This window comes from Mustela erminea, chromosome 4 (assembly GCF_009829155.1).
Source record: "Mustela erminea isolate mMusErm1 chromosome 4, mMusErm1.Pri, whole genome shotgun sequence".
Taxonomy (NCBI): Eukaryota; Metazoa; Chordata; class Mammalia; order Carnivora; family Mustelidae; genus Mustela; species Mustela erminea.
In genome coordinates, this window is record NC_045617.1 from 98,167,729 (window position 1) to 98,189,677 (window position 21,949).

General features: G+C 41.6%; 1 protein-coding gene across 6 annotated transcripts in view; it reads right to left on the reverse strand.

Moving 5' to 3' along the window:
- PKHD1 (PKHD1 ciliary IPT domain containing fibrocystin/polyductin) overlaps positions 1 to 21,949 on the reverse strand; it is a 456,881-nt gene that overhangs the window by 314,796 nt on the left and 120,136 nt on the right. For all 6 annotated transcript variants that reach the window (XR_004285058.1, XM_032340236.1, XM_032340237.1 and 3 more), the window contains one exon: positions 871 to 1,027. Coding sequence is in view for 5 of the 6 variants with exons in the window: in XM_032340236.1 (XP_032196127.1) it covers positions 871 to 1,027 (157 nt within the window). In the remaining variant the exon portion in view is untranslated. The remainder of the gene's footprint in view (positions 1 to 870; positions 1,028 to 21,949) is intronic.

A 21,949-nucleotide genomic window follows, 5' to 3' on the forward strand; every position in this document is an offset into this window, starting at 1 on the left:
GTCTATATGAGACAGGTATCAATATTACATTGGTTTATCCCCTTCAAAATATTTGCTTTTCCCTTATGTAGTCATGCTCTTACTTTAACAAGAGCAAATGCCCCTGTAAGTGTTAAATATATTTTTAGTAAAGAGTACTGTTTCAGTGCAGAGTTTTATAGCTACCCATAACTAATCACATTTCCAAAGCTATTTTCATTTGCCAATGAAGACAGTCACTTTGATAACCATTCCTTATTATCAGCCACTGAAGTAGGCAATGATTTTTATTCTCATTTAGCAGATAAGGAAACAAATGCTCAAAGAGGTGAAATAAGTGACTTAGTCATTTGGGGATGTGGTGGAGGAGTTGAAATTTGAATTCTCAGTCTCGTCCAACTTCCCAGACCCTAGAGCTATGTGGCCAGCTTTGCAATAAGGAAGCCTATTTATATGACTTTCCATGGGACCAGGAAGTCAAAACCACAACAGGGTAAAAGCAGGAAGACATTGCTTTCTTGGCAGGGAATTTCAAAGGCAACAGCCTTAACCAGTTTCAGAGCATTTTGCTACATTGTGGGGGCTACCCTGGACAAGCACAACTACAAAGTGCTAGAATAAAGAAGCGTATTCTTTGATAACACTCTTAACCTTCTTGTATTTGGAAAAGTAAAATAATTAAGCTCTGTGCTTACAATAGGCAAAAGAAAGGGCCTTCATTTTTAACCCTCTGACCACTTCTTCCTTTTATGGTAAAATTTCGATTTGTTCCCAGTATAAGTTGTCAATCAAGAGCTGGAACTTATCCAAAATGTTCCCCTCCATTCTGCTCCCCCAAAGTGGTAGAATTATACACAGTAATGCCACCACCAGTCTCCACACTCCACAGACCTTTAATGTGCAGTAAGCTGAGGATGCTTGTGTTGGTATCAAGCAGCAGGGAATGGCCGTTCTCCACCGTGACGTTGTCGCCATCTTGTGGCACTCTTTCAGGAAACCAGCTGTGAGCTCTCGACCACCTCCGGCAGAATTGAAAGGAAAAGCTGCCCTGGAAAAGTTTTAATGCTTTGTGTTTTGTTTTGTTTTAAAGCAGGATAGTAGGGGGATCAATCTAAATGGAAACTTCTTAAACTAAAGTTGATTAACATATAATGTCAAACGTCTCAATAAAATCAGTCACCCTCTCTTCCTTATATCACCAACTCAAAAAGGGAAAACAGAAGGGGCAAAGTTACACTTGAAATGTCTCTGTGTCGGCCACTGGAACTCTCCAACAGTGTCATGTTGCTAATGTTTTCTTACCTTTTTTCCTTTTTTTTTTTTCCCTAGAACAAGCCCCCTTCTACCTAATAGACAGGGTCGAATCCATTTTTTATTTTTACAGACACGCATTGAGTCTTAAACAAAAAGTCATAAATAGCCTGGAATAAAGAGAATTAAAATGTTCTGCTTGATGGGTGGCATTTTGCTTTATGTAATTGGTATCATTTTTCACTGGCTGTACTGCCAAGTGTCCCTGTTTTATAGGAACATTCCTCTTTCCAAGTGTTCTGATCCATCCTCTTACTTTTTTTTTTTTTGGGGGGATATTATTGTTGCCTTTCCCTTTGAGCTTGGTACATCCATGCTGAAAATGAAATGTATGGATGAAATGCCCATTGCCTTCACATGATAGCCCGGAAACTTTGAGTGAGGGGCCGGGAGCGAGGCTGCAAGGAGCCCAAATAAGGAAGTACCCCATCCCCACCCAGCCTCCAGTCTCCCTCCCAGAACCATTATCTTTCCTTTTAATTTATGGTCATACTGAAGTCACATGTTTTCAAAAAAAGAATGTGAAAACCACAGAAAGCAGTACTCAGTTCATTGAAGAGACCGAGAACATGTCTAAATGTCTTGAGCAGTTATGGGACTATAATTATGATTAGTATAATAAAATCAGAATCGAGAAGGTGTTTCCCTCAAGGTAGTACATACAACATATGTCTGCCTCTTTCCACATGCGTCTTCTTCTTGCCTAGATTCTAACCTAATGTGAAGTCTGAGTTTCTATAAAAGAACTGCCTAGAAGATCCTCTTGTGAAGGGTTAGAGACAGATGGGAGAAGATCATTAGGAAGGAAAGGCCTGTTTATAACACCAGTAACTACACCTACACAGAGAATAGTACCCTGCAGTTGTTCTGAGAGAGAAAATGGAAAAATGTGTAGCCAAAAGAGCCAGGAGAGTGTACTGACCCCCCAGCTCAATAGTCTTGAGTTGTGTACCCAACCCAATCACCAACAAGCCTTTGGTATAAGGAAAAGCAAAATCTTTTCATTCTCTAAACCTACAAATGAGAAAAAAGCCAGGGACTCCTCTCAGTTTAAGAGACGGAAAAGCGTAAGGCATAGTAATCAGCAGTGCCAACACCATGAAAGGAAGAAGGGGTGGTATGTGAGCATCTTTGTGAGTTGTATGAACCATAGCCCTACGAGAACCATCGGTAGACTCAAAAAGTGGGAGAGAAGGTTCGCTCTCTACTGATTTCACACCAGAGCTAGCCAAAGGGAGGTGACATTCCACAAAGTGGTCCTTAACAGGCTGTACACATGATATGTTCTTAAAATCCCTTCATTCACTCCCATAAAATCCATAAAAAGGAAAGGGAGGTGAATAGGAGGAAAATGGAATGGAATCAAGTGGTGAGAAGCTGGAAGAGGCTGAACTGGACGAAGATGGTAAAGTCAACAGCAGAGAAGGTGAACCAGAGGACTTTCGAAAAAGCCTAAGTTCCTAGAAGATCAGAAATGGAAAGATTCTAGAGAAATCCCATCCCTTCATTTTAAAGAGAGTCACTCAGAACTGTATAAGGTGCAGAGTCCCCTCAGAGCTACCGGGATGGAATCAGAAACACAGGAGGTGGGGCCCAGGGAACGGTCATGTTCATGATCCATCAGATAACACTTCTGCATCAAAGTCTGAGGATGAACTAGGGGCGAGCGCTAGGCGGAGGGAGACGTATCCCAAAAAGGGACCCGGATGTTTCCTCCAAACCAGCCTCTGAAGCGCAGGTTCTTAAGGAAGGCCAGTGAGCCCGGCCGGATGGGGGTGTGGATGAGTTGTAAGAGCTCTGAAGGATTCAGCAGCACAGCTCTTCCTGAAACATCAACCAGGTGGTCAGGTCCATGCCCCAGCTACAGAACGACCAAAAAACCAAGGTTCTCGGGGTGGAAAGATCTAGAACAATTAGACAGCAATTAGGTCGAAAGAGTGTCAAAGGAAGGCCATTCCATGGTATCTTCCATTAACTGAGAACATCTTAACACTTAGAATTAGCACCGACACCTGTTATCTAGCTCTAAGTGAACTTTTAAGACTTCCTCTCTTGCTCTGAAGCACCTGTGAGTGTACACATTAGCTGTCCTCCATGTGTTACATAACATCATGGCCCAGCCTGGCCACCTTCAAAAATTGCTACACTCAGCCCCCTCCTTGGCAAGTGGAAAGGTTAAATATTGTTATCTCCTCCTCATCCTTGGGAAAACAAAGGCTCAAGGAGTTTGAAGGTTGTATCAGAGGCCACAGTGGGGAGGACAGAAGGGACCCATGCAGAGGAGGCTGCCAACTCATATTTTTTCACTTATCTTAGCCTCTCCTGGAACTCTCTTCCTCAAAATATCTGCTGGCCCCCTCTCCTATTTCATTCAGGTCTCTGAGCACATAATAGCACCTACCCTATCTCCTTAATAAAATAGCATCTCCAGTCACTCCTTCTCCCAAATACTGCTTTATTCTGGGATAAAATCTTTAATTCTGTGTGTTTTTCTCACCTATTGGGCTGACCAAACAAAAGCCAGGACTTTGTTTTGCTTGTTTCTATATCCCCACACCCCGAAAAAGTATCTGACACGTAGCAGTGCTCAATGAAAATCGATGAAATAATCATCCTAAGTGAATCATCCAGCTGCTAATTCCATCCACACATTTACAGATGTTACACACACACACACACACACACATGTGACTCCAACCACCTTCCTTATACAGCAGGTGAACAAATAGGCAGAAACCCAGAATACTTATAAATCTGCAGCCCATGGATTTGAACCACCGGGATTGGCCCACATGCTTTCACATTGCTTTCTACATTTTCAAGCTCTATTTAACTTAAACCAAATGATGGTGAGTGTATCTAAATGAAAACCCCAGACTCAAATTCCATCTCCCTTGTGAAATCTTTTGCCATTTTTTTTCTTCCACCTTCAGTGTCTCTAGTCAGTGTGGTAGATTTGAAATGGATGTAAATGTTAAGTATTGTAAGTTTCAAGAGACCTAAGCTTCCTTTTTGCCCAAACTTCTCCTTGGCATTATAATGGTATCAAGAGATGTGTGCATTTTAAGGGATGCTTATGCTTTAGTACAAAACAATGACTAAATACTAAAAGTTCTAAAAAAATGAATGTGCCTCAACTATCCAGCAGCCATCTGGGGAAGTGAAAGAGAAATGTATGGCCATAGTTGCAAGTTGTCCTTGAGCCTTTCATTACAAACACAAGCTCTTAGCTCTTGACTGTTTCATATGACACACTGGTAACATCATTCCCTGTGCCAGTGGTAGTCCTGTGATTACCAGGGCAACACTCCAGGACACAGTGGGAGTGGCTCACTTTCCAATGTCCTTATCTTCTGATCCCTATCACTTTGATCCAATTAAGCAAAAAAGAATGTTTAGGGGATTTTTTTAAAGACTTATTTATTCATTCATTCATTCATTCATTCATTGAAGAGACACAGCGCATAGGGGTGGGGAGAGCAGCAGAGGAGGAGGAACAGAGGAGAAGGAGCAGAGAGGCAAGAGCAAAAGGGAAGGAGAAGATGGGGAAAGAGCCCAGGGAAGGGAGGGGGAAAGGGAGAGAATCCAAGCCTACTGGGCTGAGGGCAGAGCCCTAGGAAGGGCTCCCTGGATCTCAGGGCACTGAGATCATGACCTGAGCCTAAACCAAGAATCAGATGCTTAACCCACTGAGACACCCAGATGCCCCTGCTAAGGGTATTTTAAAAGACATCTTGTCAATATACCAGGGAGCCTCTCAGCTGATACCAGCATGAGGTATTTGGTGACAGCCATGTTTCTTGTTACCAACCCAACTCATTGGTCAAGGCATGTTTCACTTCCCCTGAATATAAGCTCTTTCCCCTGTATTCCCCAAGGTGCTCAGCCTTTAGCTTTCGTTTTCTCCTTTGAGATAAACAAATGACTCATTCCCATCCCAAAACCATTTCCTCACAGGCCTATGGGGGTGGGGGTGAAAATAAAGATTTAAGAACTATCCAGAACATGCCCTCATCTTTACTTCAGTACAAACAACTCCAAATAAATCTGTATATATAAACTTATGTATATGTGAGCAAATATATATGTATGTGTGTGTGTGTGTGTGTGTGTGTGTGTGTATGCACACACACACAAACTTTCCTGTCTCAGCGAGGAAGCTTATGCAATTTGTTTTCTTCTTACGGCGTGTCAGCACTTCTGTGAACTTCACGGAATGTGCAGTGTCTGCAAATCTTACATGTCACCTTAAATGTACTTGCAACACCACCAGAGTCATCTTGAAAGAAGTCATTGATCAGCAAGTTGGAACACCAAGCACAGCAGAGACCTATTTGTGAGCATCTGTGTCAAGCTGGGCGGGTGAAGGAGGTAGAGTGGGGGCCTGTCTCCAGTCACAGTGTCTCCTACGTGACAAAGACAAGGAAGACCAGTCTTGACACCTCACCAGAATGCCTTCTTGAGCATGCAGGCTCAGGAAACAGGAAAAGACAGGTCCCTGTGACCAACATTCTCTCTACCCCTGACTCTTCTTCATTTTCTACAAAGCTTTTGTCACCACGGAAACACGGTATACTTGTTTATAGCCCATCAACCTCCAATAAAATACAACCTTCATTAGAGCTTCTTGAATTTTGGCTATACCCCCAGTTCCTATAATGTCTGGCATGTAGTAGGCACCCCTCAAGTAGATTTAAATGATCAAGTTTATTTGGGCTCTTAATCATGATGCCATCACTTAATAACTAAAATAACTGGCTAGGACTCTACAAATTTTTTTCAATGCTCTTTCACGTGGAAATGTTTTTAAGTTTGATGAAAACAAACATTTATATTTTCTCTTGTGACATCCTCTTATTTTATGCATAGGACACCCTTTTTTCATTCTGACATAAATGTCACATATATTCTTCTTGATTTGGAGGGTCTTATATATGTTAATCCTCAATGAATTTAGAATTTATGTTGGCGAGAGGTTTTCCACTTTTCCTTGTTTTCCCCTCAAATAGTTAACTGTCTTCACATCATTTATTAAATAACACCTGCTCTCCCACTAATAATCTTGGCTATTTTAATAATAGTATTATAATGTTGGATGACATTTAACTTGCCAGCCAATTGAAATCCCAAACCTTTTATATTTGAGCTGATGTAAAGGCAGCTCTTGTAGGTGCATGTGACCTCATCCTTGTTCTTAAGGTGCTCATATTATCATTGAGAAAAAGATAAATAGCCAGATAATTAATATAAAGTGTAATAACTAAAGGGATGACCAAGAGGCTATGGGAGGTCAGCAGATTAGCTGACTGACCCTGGCCAGGACTGCCTTAGAGGTGAAACCCAGCTCACTAATCACCTTTTCTTTCTTTTTTTTTTTTAAATCTGGACACTGCAGATAAATTAACATAGGCTAAGATTATTTCAGATGATTGTGAAACAAAAAATGCTTATTTTAGGAAAGTCAACCATCTACAAATCCAGGATTACAAATAGAGCCCCCGACCTATAATCTAATAACTCCTTAGGGAACAAAAAGGAAATTAAATTAGTTTGGCATAATTTGTTCTTACTGAGCTCATGCTGGCTCTAAGTGATCCCTTTCTTTTCTTGGTGCTTATAAACCCTTCATGATTATGCGATAACATGAGAAAGCCCTTCTGTACAGTCCAACCCATTGACTCCTCAAAGAAATGGCAACCATACCTTTTGCCAGAGGCGTGTGCCCAGTTCAAATTTCCCCATTGTCCCTGCTAGAAAACAAGGCAATTTACCAGCTTACCTCTGGGTTCTGTACACATCCTAAACTCCCATTATTTCACAACGAATATTGATATTAACTGAATGCTTCTTGCACGTAAGTTATTTTCACACTTTTGAGCTTCAGGGGACTATTAACAGTCTGCAAACAGAACAAATTTACAGAGCCTCTCTTTATCTTCTCTTCCATGTGAATCTTCAGATCTCCTCTAACAATGACTCTTCTGAATTACAAACTGGAAGATCATTCCACTTGTCAGAGAAAGTAATAATGACAGTGATAGCTACAGACCCTTCTGTTCCTCTCCTTTCCCAGGCACCACGCTACACGTCTTACTTATAGTATCAATAAACCCTCACAACTGAAAAATACACGTATTGCCCTCCCTACTTTAAACTGAAAATTTTTCAAATTTTAAAAAATTAATAGTAAGGGCTCCATATGTTTGCACGCACCTTACCAGCATAATCCCACTTCCCAATCACAGGCTCTTTTCAGTTTTCTTGCCTGGAATGACAAAACAGATGGACCTCTGGATTCAACAAAATTTATGGAGCACCTGTTACCTGCCAGACACTGGTCAAGGCACAAAACAAAAAAATCCCTGACCTCATGGAGCTTATATTTTAGGGAGATAAAGTTAAATACATAAAATAAATAATCTGAGGGACACCTGGCTGGCTCAGTTGATAAAGCATCTGTCTTCTGCTCAGGTCATGATCCTGGAGTCCTCCTCTCCCCGCTATGGAGCCCAGCATCAGGCTCCCTGCTCAGAGGGAGACTGCTTCTCCCTCTCCCTCTGCAACTCCCCTCCCCACCCAGCTTGCATTCTCCCTCTCTCTCTCTGTGTCAAATAAAGAAAATCCTTAAAATAAATAAATAATAAAGTGCTCTGGAAGAAAGAAAGAAAGAAAAAAAAAAAAAAAGCAGGGTGAAAAGTATCAGAAGTGCCAGGATAGAAGGAGCTATTTTTTATCTAGTGATCAGGGACCGTGCCTCTGATAAGGGACTAGGGTTGAGGAGTGGAGTGTAAGCCAGAGGCTATCTGGGCAAGAGCCTAAGGAAGGAGCATGCGTAGAATGCCACAGGCTCAACAAGGAGGGCAGGTAGGACAGAGGTCCGAAGGAACACTGCCCAGCTCTATAACCTTCCTGCTGGTGCACTGGGACATTTGTTTCTTCTTTAAGCCACTGCATAAAGGCTTCAAGTTCTTTATATGCCATAGAGAAAAGAATCATGTAAAATATTCAGTGATATAGAACCAGGTCAGCAAACTATAGTTTACATCCGGCCCACCTACTTTTTGGATAAATAAATTTTTATGAGAACGTGGCTTTGACCATTTATTTGCGTATTGTTTACAGCTGCTTTGAGTTTGTGACAGAGATGATACTGCTCACAAAACCTAATGTATTTATGATTTGGGTCCTTGCAGAAATCGTGTGCTGACTCCTGGCACATTCCAACTCGTGCTATCAGGTTAGTAATAAGATCTGATATTGCCCGTGTACCTATAATACGCTCAGTATAGTACACCGATAGACTCCATCAATATTTAAATACGTCCAAGATGAAACTTCCTATTATTTAAAATAAATAAGTATATAATACAGCTATTTAAGAGTGTGGAGACTAACAAACCAAAAGATCTTAGTGAAGGATACACATCAAAATACTGGAAACTGGTTCAGTTCTCCTCATTTTCCAATAAGCAAAAATCCAGGTCCCTGAAGGCTACATAAATGCAAATAAAAGTGTGGGCAAGTGTGTATGTGTGTGCGCACGCCACACACATGCCAGTGCACACATACACTCATAGAGCCAAACCAGAAGATTGACAGATACATGCTAGCCTTTTCCACAGAGCTGACACGCTGCCATTTAACCAGCGAGCACAGAGCATGTGTTTCTGTTCCCAGTCACTAGTAAGAGACAAGGTTAACATTTTAAGTGATGGACTACAGCACGTTATTTCCCCATGCAATGGACCCATGACTGCACCGCCTTTGAAAACACTTAATTTCAGTGATTGAATACACGGGAGTACACTTTCCCTGCTATGAACCTTTGACAGCTCCTCCGTTTCATACACCAGGGGAACCTTTCTTCCCCTCCTTCTTTTTTCCTCCCCTTTATACCTGAAGGGAAACAAAATGAATATGTGGTGGCAGAGGGAAAAGAAGGAAGCCAGAGAAGGAAAACCCATTTATAAGCATCAGTGTATTTTACAATAGAAGTATTCACTGCCATCTGCTCTAATTACTTTTAATGTTTGGGCTACCATCTTCATACAATAGAAATAATGATCTCCTTAAGGGCAAAAAGAAAAAAAAATTTTTTTTTTTTACAGAAACAAACAAAAGTTGATTACATTCAGCTCCCAGGCTAAAGAAGCATCAAGCTACTTTGTAGTGAACAATAAATTAAGAAAGTGGGTAGGTCTCTGATTAACACAAACAAATTGGGCTCCCTTTGTGGTTCTTCCCACTCTCTCCTTTTCCCACCTCTCTGGAAGAGCTGTGCCCACAGCTCACAGAGGGCAAGGAGTTGGTAGGCGCATTTCAGGTTTGAGGTTATTTCATACTTGTTCCTTACATTTGGATCAGAACCAGAGAAAGCCAGGTCTTCTGCCAGCCTTCTTGTTGGCAGAAGACATGCCCTGCCTTTGAGAAAGACTGAATATAAAGATGGATATTCTACTAAGAGTAAGAGCATCTCATAGAGTGAGCTCCTGGGAGGCCCTCCTACCTGAACCCCTCATGGGAAGCTAGAACTAACAGCCTCATGAAAGTCTCCAAAAATAGAAATTACACAGACTAGGCCCATTCCTTGGTAGTCCAGGACAGCCCAGGACTAGGTGCAATAGGCAAAGGCCAAGAAGACTTGAATAGATCACGGCAATGCCAGCAGAACCTTGATTTTCACAAAGGCAGTGTCTAGAGACCTTCTCAAGTCCCCAAATTCAAGCATACTGCCTGTATTACAGAAGACTCCTGAGGTGGCCCCCAGAATTCCTGCACCCTGTGTACAAGCCCAGCATAATCTCCCCGCCTTTAGTAGGAACCAAGCTGGTGAATATAATGGGATATCACTACCATTATTAGGTTGGGACAATGGTGAAGGAAATCTGCAGGTGAAATGAAGTTCAAAAATCAGTTGGCTTTGGCTTAATCAAAAGAGAGATGGGATTCACCTATTCAGGAGAGTCCTTAAAAGAAAGATCACCCCACTAGCCTTGAAGGAGCCAACTGCCATCTCACAAAGGGGACCACACAACCAGGAACCAAGAACAGCCCCTAGGACTTGAAAATTGTCCCCACGCAATAGCCAACAAGAAAACGAGGACCTCAGTCCTACAGCTGAAAGGAAGAGACTTCTGCCAACAACCTGAATGAACTTGCAGGAAGACCTTGAGCTCCAGATGAGAAGGTAGCAAGGCTGACTCCTTAATCATTTCAGCCCCTGAGACTTGAAGCAGCCCAGACTTCTGACTTCCGATCTAGAGAAACTATGAAATAATTAATAGGCATTGCACTAAGTCACTGAGATTGTGATTACTTGTTAAGCAAGAGGAAGTGAATATGGCCCCATCATGGCCTTCTCTGGAGAGTCATTTTCATTTGTTTGCAGTTGGGTTCCCCCCCTTCATTGGACACACCTCTTAAAAGGGTGAATGACAACACACCAAGCTGGGATGGTAGTCGGGCCAATGGCCAGGTTGTTCCTTCACTGACCCCTCACACACACACAAAGCATGAAATACAATTTATTTAAATTTATAATGCCAAGAAGTTTGTTCAGCAAGAGCAAAGACTACTGAAGATAAACAGCAAATGCTGTCTCCACAACCGCTCTGTCTTGAAGCTGAAGAAATGCAAAACCTTCCTGATCCTGAAAACAGCCAAAATGTGTGCCCTTTGTGAGGTACCAAAAATATTTAAAAGACCATATTCTGACTTGACTTCTGAGAATAGTATTTGAATATAATTGGCTTTAATAGCACTACTCTTTGGCTTGCTTTGTTCCTTAGGAAAGAAGATCTGACAGACTCTTTGTTACTCCCTCACTCACAAAAAAATGAAAAAGAAAGATTATAAATAAATAAGTAAAATGGAAAGAAAGAAAGGAAGGAAGGAAGGAAGAAAAGGAAAGAAGAAGACAACTTTTCAAGGGAAAACCAAGTTCAGAAACCAGAGAAATCCATCCTGTACCTGGTATCTTCACTGGTCTTGACTAAATAAATTTTCCCTCATTCTTTAGGTTTCAGAGCAGAGATTAATAGACTTCTTGAGAAGGACAAAGGGAATGTTTATTTAACTCTCCTGATACCAAAATAACGTCATGTTTTATCTTTGAGTATTCATGCCTATATTGCCTGGTATTTAATGATGCAAAGGGTTATTTACTTTGAAGCTAATACCACAAAATTATCAGTCCTACCTGAGGAAGGAGAAAGATGAAATGATGTTTCAGAGCTGGGATGAAATTTCAAGTATCTGGAATTTGGGGAACCTGCCCAGGCACTGCAGTGCAGATGCCTTCTTATATATACAGACTTTGCTGATTAAAATCCTCACCATCATCTTCGAGAACATTCACTGGGTGCTCACTAGGGACCAGGCATTGTGGTACCTACCCCAGTACCCATGGATGCATAATTGGATTTCTAAGCTCTTAGAGCCCAGTTTCACGTGCATTGTTCCCTTTACTCAAACACATCCGCCACACATTGTCCCTTTTCTGCCAAACTCTGCTTATTGGTTCCAGATGCAATGAATCATCTACTGACTTGAGTGACATTAGAGGTAAACACCAAGGTAAAATGTAGAGATAATTGAATAACACCAACTACCAGTAACAGCAGTCCAAGCAAAGGAGGAAATAGACCCAGAGATTTCAGATAGGGCAGTCTGATGGAAACCCTCCACTCTCAGGATCAAAACCACATGCCATTTTGACATGATGGAAAAATATCTGTGTTTTATTTTTCCAAAATTTCATATGCCAGCTATCAGTATGGGTAGTGGCAAGCAGGTGGTGACATAATCTAAATGTCCCTGTGATTAAAAATAAAATATCCAAAAATCAACTGCCATCTATTTAGTATATCAAAGCAGTATGCTTTAAGCTATCTTTAAAATACATATATAATTTATTTTTTTGACCGCTGATAAATAAGATTAATGAAATTTATGCATTTTCCTTTCTAACAAACTCTTCTTCAGAGAAAAACCTCATAAAGCAAAAATGTTTCAAAGCCTTTTCAAAAATTCATAAAGCTCAATATAATTTCCAGATAGAAAAAAAATGCACTTTAATCATTTGCTTTACAGTCACCTGGAATTCATTGTATACAGTGCACATAATGTAGAAACATGGGCCTATTACATATACACCTAAGCTTATATAAACATTTGAAAAACCTTTATTTTATATATATATATATGGCAGAAAATTCAGAACCCTTGGCAAATACCAAACAATCTGCAGACATAGTCACTTCCTACGAAGATCCTCAAAGTTTAGAAGTTTGAAAGCCACAAAGACCACTATGAAATGAGCCTGAAAGCGACAGTGATCAGCTATAGAGGGATTCAAGACCAGACGGATTCAATAAGCAATACAGAGAGTGATCAGAGGCCATGCCTTTCCCCATTTTCCCAATCAGAAGAAATAAAGCTCTCTGTTAAGTCCCTCTATTACCTCAGAGTTGCGGAAAGCTTAGATATCTGTTCCAGTGCAGTGGTCTCCCCTTGACCGTGGGCAATATGTCCTAAGACCTCTGACACCACAGGCCTAAGAGTGAACCTTAAAGATACTGTGCACTTTCCTATAAATACATACATTCATGACGTAAAATTTGGCAATGATTTCTTGGCTATGACACCAAAAGCACAGCAGCAACAACAAAAATAGATAAATCTGGACTTCACCAAACTGAAAATTTTGTGTACCAAAGGATACTAACAGCAGAGTGAAAAGGCAACCCATGACATGGAGAAAGTTACTTGCAAATCATGTATCTGATAAGGGATTAATATCCAGAATATATAAAGAACTCCTACAACTCACTGACCAAAAAAAACAAACAACACTGTTTAAAAATGGGCAAAGGAGGGGGCCTGGGTGGCTCAGTTGTTAAGCATCTGCCTTTGGCCCAGGTCAAGATCCCAGGGTCCTGGGATTGAGGCCCACATCAGGCTGCCTGCTCTATGGAAAGCCTGCCTCTCCTTCTCCCACATACCTTGCTTGTGCTCCCTCTCTCTGAGCCTCTCTGTCAAATGAATAAATTTTAAAATTCCTTAAAATAAATAGGCAAAGGACATTTCTCCAAAGAAGACACATAAATAGCTAATAAGCATATGAAAAGCGGTACAAGGTCACTAACCATTAGAAAAATGCAAATCAAAACCATAATGAGACCACTTCACCAACTTAAAAACTGGGGAGGTAAAGGACTTTTTTGTTTTTATTTAAATCACTCAACTTCTTGGGTTCTCTAGACCAAAGCGACAAATTAAAAATGAAACTGAGCCAGTTGTTTTGGTTCCTATAGAGCCTTGCCAGGGATTGGTGAATTTTAGAACAGCCAGTCTCCTCATGTTTCAGATGAGTCCACTGGAGCCCAGAGAGGTTAAATGACTTTTTCAAGGTCCTAAGTAAAACCAGATGAATGAACAAAAAAAAAAACAAAAAAGAAGGCAAGTGTCAGCATACAGGTTTGCCTTTTGCTCTGTGGCGTGTGGGTCTGCACACCGTTTGTGTGAGTGTGTGTGTATGCCCATGTTCATAGGCCCTCTCTGCTCTAGTCCCTCTTCCCCTCTCCAGAGGTGTTACCCACAAACTGTACCAAATGAGAAGTATTTCAAAGGAAATGGGAAAACATAATGGAAAAGGCACTAGCACATTTGATTTGTACCTGCAAAATCTACAGGTGAGAAACTATGGCTAGAACTGTCCATGGCCAGCAGAAGGGGGAAAAGAAGGCACTGGTTTGGGAGCAAGCTGTGTTTCACTGCTGGACAAACAAAGGTGAACACAGGTCCCATCAAAGGGAACAGATCTGAGGTGATATAAAGGGAATTTTTTTCCAAGATGTGGACTGGACCACTGGTGGAGAGCAAATCCTCCCACCCCATAAAAGCAACAGGCCAAACATTCAGAGACAGTTGCAGTTCAAGGACATCAGCAGAAGGGTTTCTGATGAGCCTACAAAAAAGCTCATGAGAGAACAAATAACTGTACATCTCCCACCCACCAAACACATGTTAACATGCCTTATAGCAGTGCCTGCCAAGTGTGATGTGTCCTTTTACCCTTACCCTCCCTTGCCCTGAGTCAACGCCTAGAAAAAGTAGGAAAGGAGATAGAAGAAATAACCAACCCCCAACGGAAACTTCCAAGCCATCTGGAGATGGGGGAGCTTTAAAGATTGACTAAAAGCTTAAGGCTGTGAAATTACACGGGGCTGAATTGGACTTTGGTGATAATTAGAACCCAACAAGACCAACACATTCCAAAAGCAGGTCGTAAGGACTTAAACGTAGTTCTTAATCAGTAGGAGGTTACAGAAGGATCTTGACCAGGGCCATTTCAGTGCTGAGGAGCTGTCAAAGCCAAGATGCTTGAAGGGAAAGATGGAACAGAGGTCAGGAACTGGAAACAGCCATCGGGTTACCCTTTCAACAAGCGTGTCTGGAAGGAAAGGAGTGAACACCCACTTTGTAAAAGGAACCACACGGTCCAAGGAAGATTAGGGAAAATTCAGAGTTCTTTGCTTAAGATTGAACAGTTTATCTACTGAGAAAAATGAGCTAACTGAACAAGAGACATTGAAAATGGAGAAAAGGGGGGGGTCACTGAGGACGTTGAGTGGTGCTGAGGTGGGAGAGGAGGAAGTCTAGAACAAACAGCCGCCTTCTCTGTTCGTCCTACAAACACTGGTGGTCCCCACCCATCCATCCCCTTCTTCCTCATCTGACCATTCTTCCTGCATATTGACACTATCTCCCACGGCCTCTATTATTGTCCACCTTACAATTCTCAGATCTATATCTCAAACCCTGAACCTTCTCCTCAATTCTAAACAGCGGTGTATCGACACCTGTAAGTTAAGTAAAGCACACAGCCACAGCATATGTAAACCTACATTCATGATTTCCCTCTTTCCACACACGTCCACACTCAGCTATCAGTATCAAAATATCACTTAATGATGCCACCATCCACCAAATTACAGAGACCCCCATACCAAAAATACATCCACCTACAACTCCTCCCATTCATCACCTCTGACATCCAGTAATTCTCCAATATGTGACCATTTGCTTCGTAAATGCCTCTCCGCTCATTCTTTTCCTTTCCATGTGTGGGCTACAGGAGGTGTTCGTCTCTCACCCAATCTTCTTGACTACAAGCTCCATGAGGCAGAGAGCAGGTTTGTTTGCACATGTAGAGCTTAGCCTAGCACTTGGCCCACGCCAGGTTTTTAAGGAATACTTATTTTAACGAATGGATGGATGGTGAATGAATGACCATTGACTGTAATAGCTTATCTGATCTGTCTGCTGTCGCTCTGCACACATCCTTCCACTCCTCTCCACTGTTAATCATGCTAACATTGTCTTCCTAGGAAAATGAACATCATTAATTCATGTTCTCTCCACCCAATCCTCCCCCCCACACACAAGTGTGCACAGGCACACAAACCTGGCCTGCCCCCCACTCCAACACTGAGAATACACAGGGGTGAAGCTTAAATGAAACTGATTCCCAGTGTCTAGACTATAAAGTTCAAATTCAAATCAGTATATACTCTCTGCCCCATAACAAAACCCTCACCCCATAATTGGTATCCCCAGATTCATCTCCCTCTCCTCCTGATGCCCTGCCTGGGACATGTCCCATCCTCTAATAATAGAAAGCACAGCACCTCTTAAACATATCGTGACTACACTTATGTATATGTTCCTTCTCTTGTGAACAAAAGAGTCCTCTTTCAAGATCTGGCCTCATTTTAAATTCCCCTGCGATGACTCTGTGAAGGCTCTTGAGAAGCTAATTTTTTCCTCAGCACCTGCCCTGCACTCTGCCCTTACTGCTTTTGGGGTCCGTGTTTACATCGTGCTCTACCTTGCCAGATTGTAAGTTCTCTGGGGCATGGTCCCCTTTGCGTAACAGGTCACCAGTTCAGCTCATGGCACATAATGGGTACTGACCAAGTTAATGATTTTTTTAAAGATTTTATTTATTTATTTGACCGACGGAGATCACAAGTAGGCAGAGAGGCAGGCGGCGGGTCGGGGGGGTGGGGAGCAGGCTCCCTGCTGAGCAGAGAGCCCGATGCAGGGCTCAATCCCAGGCCCCTGGGATCATGATCTGAGCCGAAGGCAGAGGCTTAACCCACTGAGCCACCCAGGTGCCCCGGGACCAAGTTATTAGAGCCAATTCATGAATTAGTCCAGCTGTGTAGAACAGGCAGCCAGCAAACAGTGGACTGCAGGGACCCCAAAAGCTTTCTCTTGCTTGGAAATTTACAATTGCTTTGTCTTAAAGTTATTTCATGTTTTTGAAAAGATGACAGAATATATTCATCAAGGCATAACTCACACTATGGGCATTGTGTCTACTGGCAGATTGTCTCCAGAGGTGCTTCAATAAATTGAAAGCACTTATTTGTAATTTGCAACCCCCATTTGCATGCAAATAATTAATGTGCTAGAGTCCATAAAATTGATTTTTCTCTTAAGTTAAATATTCCACCTAGAATCTTGTTAGTGTATCAATTAATGAAGTTTTACTATATTCAACCAATAAACATTTATTGAGCCAGGTACTATGGTAGGCCCTAAGGATAAAATGATAGATAACCTAAATCCTTGCTCTCAGGAAGCTCACGGTCTAGAAGAAACCAACACAGAAGTCAATTCTTACAGTACCACACACACACTTGCTTTTTTTCTTAAAAGGGCAAACACTGGCTGTTTACAGGAAAAGGTAGAGATGAAAAAAGCTGAAAGAGTATTCTTAGGAATACTTCCCCAGACTATGATCCTACTTGCAGAAACATAATTACTTGGCTTAAAAAAAAAAATCATTCTAACTTTTAGTACTCTGAACAATATAGGTCACTCAACATGATCCCATATTATTAAACCTTTATCTGTGAGCCAAATCTCATTGAAATCTATAAACAATAACTGAACACACACCCATTTCAAGAATGTAACTAGATTCCTTTCAACAGCAAGATGGTGTACTGCTTCCATTTAATGACCTTTGGTAGCATAGCAACATTTGTCCAAATTAGTCTGCTTCTTTACAAATCTAAACAAACTGTTCTCTTGTTTGGAAGAAAAATGGAAAAAAGCCACAGGGCTCAGAGACCTCTGTTTGAGACTCTTGCATGCCTCCCCCTCCCCAAGAGAATCAGCATAATGCCTCTGAAGAAATCCCCGACACAGCTCCATCCCCTGATACACAGTCCCTCTACATACTCTCCCCATGACCCTCAACCTGTACTCGGATCAGAGTCACAAAAAATCACAGTGTGACCGAAGCCCAAGTTCCTCAAGACAACTATGGCCACAGAGCCCAGGAAGAGACACTCCAAGATATCCATGCCAGACCACCTCTGAGGCATCTGCTCAGCTCCTTAAACCCACCACTCCAACCCTGACATCCAGACCTTCCTTACTCTGTGCCCAAGTTGCCTCACAGGACTGAGGAAAGAAGCACAGTCCAGTGAGCCACGAGCAAGACCCAGAATCCAAAGGGAGGCCAAACTGATGTCAAATTCGTCCTTGGCAACTTAAGTATTAATTAGTTTAATTAATTTCACCTGGATGGCCAGCCCACAGTCACGACAGCACAAGTACAATTCAGAGCAAGTTTTAAAAACATTTGTTTTTGTCTGATTTTCCAGGTAGTCGCAGTGGTGAGAACCAAGCAGGCTATGAGGACCGGGGGTGCTTGCTTGTATTCGTGTTTTCATCTGAAACCTCCTTATCGTGTCAACGGAATCTGGAATCTCTTCGTGCATTTGTATTCAGATGAGGCTGGAAAGGAAGTCTGAACACATAATCACATCACAGTGCGGTTCTCCCGCTCCAAAGCTGAAGCTTCTACCTTAACACTCTCACAGTCTCCTCCAGGCCTGCTTCAAACAGACAAAACACTCCTCCTCAAACTCAAAGAAACATCGCAACACCTTTGTAATAGGCCTGTTTCCCAAGGGGGGGATAAAAGGACAAGGCAAATTAAGGGAAATGCAGAATATAAACTTCAAGCCTACTGTCAATAAAACCCAAAACAAACTCAAAGCGGAGGTGAGGAAAGCAGGAGGAGGAAAAGCAATGTTAAATGGTCGTCTTTCTTCTCGTTTTATTTGAGGAAGTTAAGTTTGCACAGCTCCTTACAAGCTGTCTTTGGCTAAAATCACTATTAATGAGCTTTGACATTTGAAATTTAACTAAGCATGAGCTAACAGCTTCCAGCACTGCACCTCCCAGGAAGGCAACTGGAAATATTTTGCTAGGGCCTAACGGTGTGTTTATTGAAAAGACACAGCTTTCAAGAGAAAGTGTTTATAGCAACCACTTTACCTGCTATCCCCGCCCTGTGATGTCTGTTGGGTTTCAGGGTTTGGGGGCTTTTCTTTAACTCCTTCCAGTCATTGCCCTAATCGTTTTTCAAGTCCAGCAGGAAAACATTAACGAAGTTCTTTGCTCTACAGCAACCTGGATCCCAAGGACAAATTTGAAAACTTTGAGTTTTGACAAAGGGGCGGGCCACAAGTCAAAAAGGAATGAATTCACGGACAGACTTCAGCAGGCTCAAAAGGCAAAATGAAAAGACTTTTTTTTTGTTGTTTTCAATAGCATAAAGAAACATTCTTTTCGAAAAGAGAACACAGTGAAGAGACTGATGAGGCTAGGAAGTTGCCGTGGATTCTACTTGGGTGAAATTCTGGTTCAATGAATGGAAGTGAATCCATCATTAACCCAGTAATTTCCCCAAGAGAAAGGCCTAGAAGGAAGCTATTTGCTTTACTCTTCACCAAAGAAGGCTGTAGGGACAAAGGAATACAATGAAAAAGAAGGAATGAGCTACAAATAAAAGTACCCTCACACACACCACGCTCTTGCTCAGAGCTCCTACGTCATCAGCCTCCACTTCCGTAACGCATTAAAACAGAGTGGGAACCTGACTCAGAATCTCATGCTGCAGTCCCAGGAACATTGTCATGTGTCCAATGACCCTGTACAGATTCTTGACCTTACACGTGCCTGAATGCCAATATCACTATGAAGCTCAGGACCACCAACCTTCCCCTGAAGCCAGTGTTATGCTGCAGAATTTAGGGGTATCCTTTGCTGGAGGCATTCCTGGACCAAGGGAGAGTAAAAGTACAAGGAGAAATTAGACCTTAATCTGGAATGCCTCTGAGGAATGCAGATGGAATCTCAGTTACAAAGAAAAGGAAGTTCAGAATCTGTGAACTAGAAAGCACATGGGATTTCAAGACTTTCATTCACCAAACCAAGGCTGGGCCACCCCTACAACACAAGGGAGGAAATGCTCAAGGATGAAACCAAATCATGAAGACAATTCGTGGGTCACAAGTAAAGGAATGAGGAGAAAGCAGGGAAGGTGGGCTCTGTGCCCAAAGATATATTTGTCCTACCAATTTTTTTTTCATAGAAAAATCAAATAGTATTCGATTGTAGTTCTTTTAGAATACCATATAGAATCTTTGTTATATGTTCCCTTATTATCACATGTTAAAAGACTTCTAAGTTGTTTCTAAAAGTTATACAATGGGCAGCTTTTAAAAAAATAACTTCTAATAATCCTTAATCAGAGTGCACTTTTGATAGTTATGGCTTAACAAATGGCACAGGTAAAATTACCAATTTATTTTTCATCTTAGCATATTTCCAGTTATGAAACTGACAGAGTGAACTAAAAACTTAATGACAAACAGGAAGAATTCTGTTTTGGAAATGTGTGTAATTATAATTACCTTGTATCTTATGTTAAAACAAAACCATAAATATAAGTAACATATAGCATTTGGCTCTGGTTCTATAGGAGCACTATACTAGGTCTTGATGGTAGAGAGGTACAGAGCCAAAGCCTCACATCTTCAGTCCTGAAGACGACTAATGAGAAGTGGGGGAGGGGAGGAGACTACGGCATAGTATTTGCACACTAAACTCATGCAGTTCTACCAGAAGTATCTTTGAAGGCTGCACTTGGAATCTTTTCACTCTGATTCTGCACATGTATCAATTAAGATGCTGTTACCTTGTTCCTTGGTGAAGAAAAGACCAGAAGATAGATTAGAAGGAAATGGAAGCCGCTAATAGCAACCAGATGTGACTCCTGACCCCCGCAGTAGACAGCAAAAGAAGGGCCAGAACCTATCAGCACAGTCATGGGCCATTTAGTGAAGAGAACGCACGTCCCTGCAGTTTCAACACTGCCTAGGGTAGAGGCATTATTTTTGAGAGTAAAATAATGATGTTTATGCAAATGATGCAGAGGCATCAAGAAAACATTTTATTCTACTGCCTATACTCAGTCAAAAAGGCAGCACCTTTGCTGCTTTGTAACATAATATACAAAATAAACACGGCTTGGTATTTCAAGGGAAATTTTTTGGTTGTCTGGAAAACAAACTCCCACATGACTCATCATTCCCCAAAGAAAATAGAAGAGTAAGGAATGAAATTTGCAAATGTCACTTATTCAACAAATAGTAAGGCAGCACTCACTAAACTCCAGGCACAGTACTGGGTGCTCAGACTAACCCCTAGGGGCACATGTTCTAAAGGAAACAAGTATATTAGCAGGACGCGAAAGCCCTCTGCCACTGGGGGCAAGCATATGTGTGCCACAATCTCAGGCTCCAGTTCACCCTCTCACTCAAAGCCCCCCATTTGGGTAGCACTTGAACTTGATCTGAGTTTGGAAAGTATCAAAATAAAAACCAAAACAATTAAAATGCTCAGGGCTGAAGGCATGAGGCTGGGAGGAATGATAATTATAACAATAAAAACAGCAAACATGGATTGAATTTATTAGACACTGGGCCCTGCACTAAGACCTTGACTTCTATAACCTTATTAAAACCACCTGAGGGATCTGTCTTGTCCACCTTCTTTACAGATGGGAAAACAGAGGCTCACCGAGGCCAAACCCAAAGACAAAATGCTGAAAGGGGAGGAGCCAGGATTTCAGAGCTCTCTTTTCAGGCGTTAGGAGCCTATGCTCTAAGGAACAATCTAAAGCAATATAAACACTTGTCTCAATAGTGGTAAAGTTTCCAGAAAGCTGAAATTATGAGAAAAATATAGCCCCAGAAAAGGAAAGATCTCAAATTTGACTGAATTGCCAATCACAGGTTATACCCCATTTTCTCCCCTCATGAGGGAGAAGTTCTTTTTTTTCAGACTTTTTTTCCAGCAGATGGGGACTTTTGGTGTCTCTGATTCTGTGGAAGAGCTCCCAAATCATAGGGGAAAGAAAGAAAAGAAAAACTGTTGTTTTTTTTTTTTTTTAAACCAGTTGAGGACAATAGATTTTGGAGTCAGCGATACAAATTCAAGTCCCACTTTCACCTTTACTGTGTGCCCTTGGAATTTCCTTGAAGCTCAGATACAGATACGGATACGGTCTCTCATCCATAAAAGGGAGATTTTTCAAGGGTCATTATAACGAGGGAGCTAATTAAGTGAAGACTCACTCAGTGCCTGATAAAAAAAAAAATAGGTGTTTGCTGTCATTGCTTACTCCTTGTTTTTCTCGTATTTCTTAAACAAACAACAACAACAACAACAACAACAACAAACAGAAAAGATAGATCTCACAAGATTCAGTTGTTACACTACCATTTAT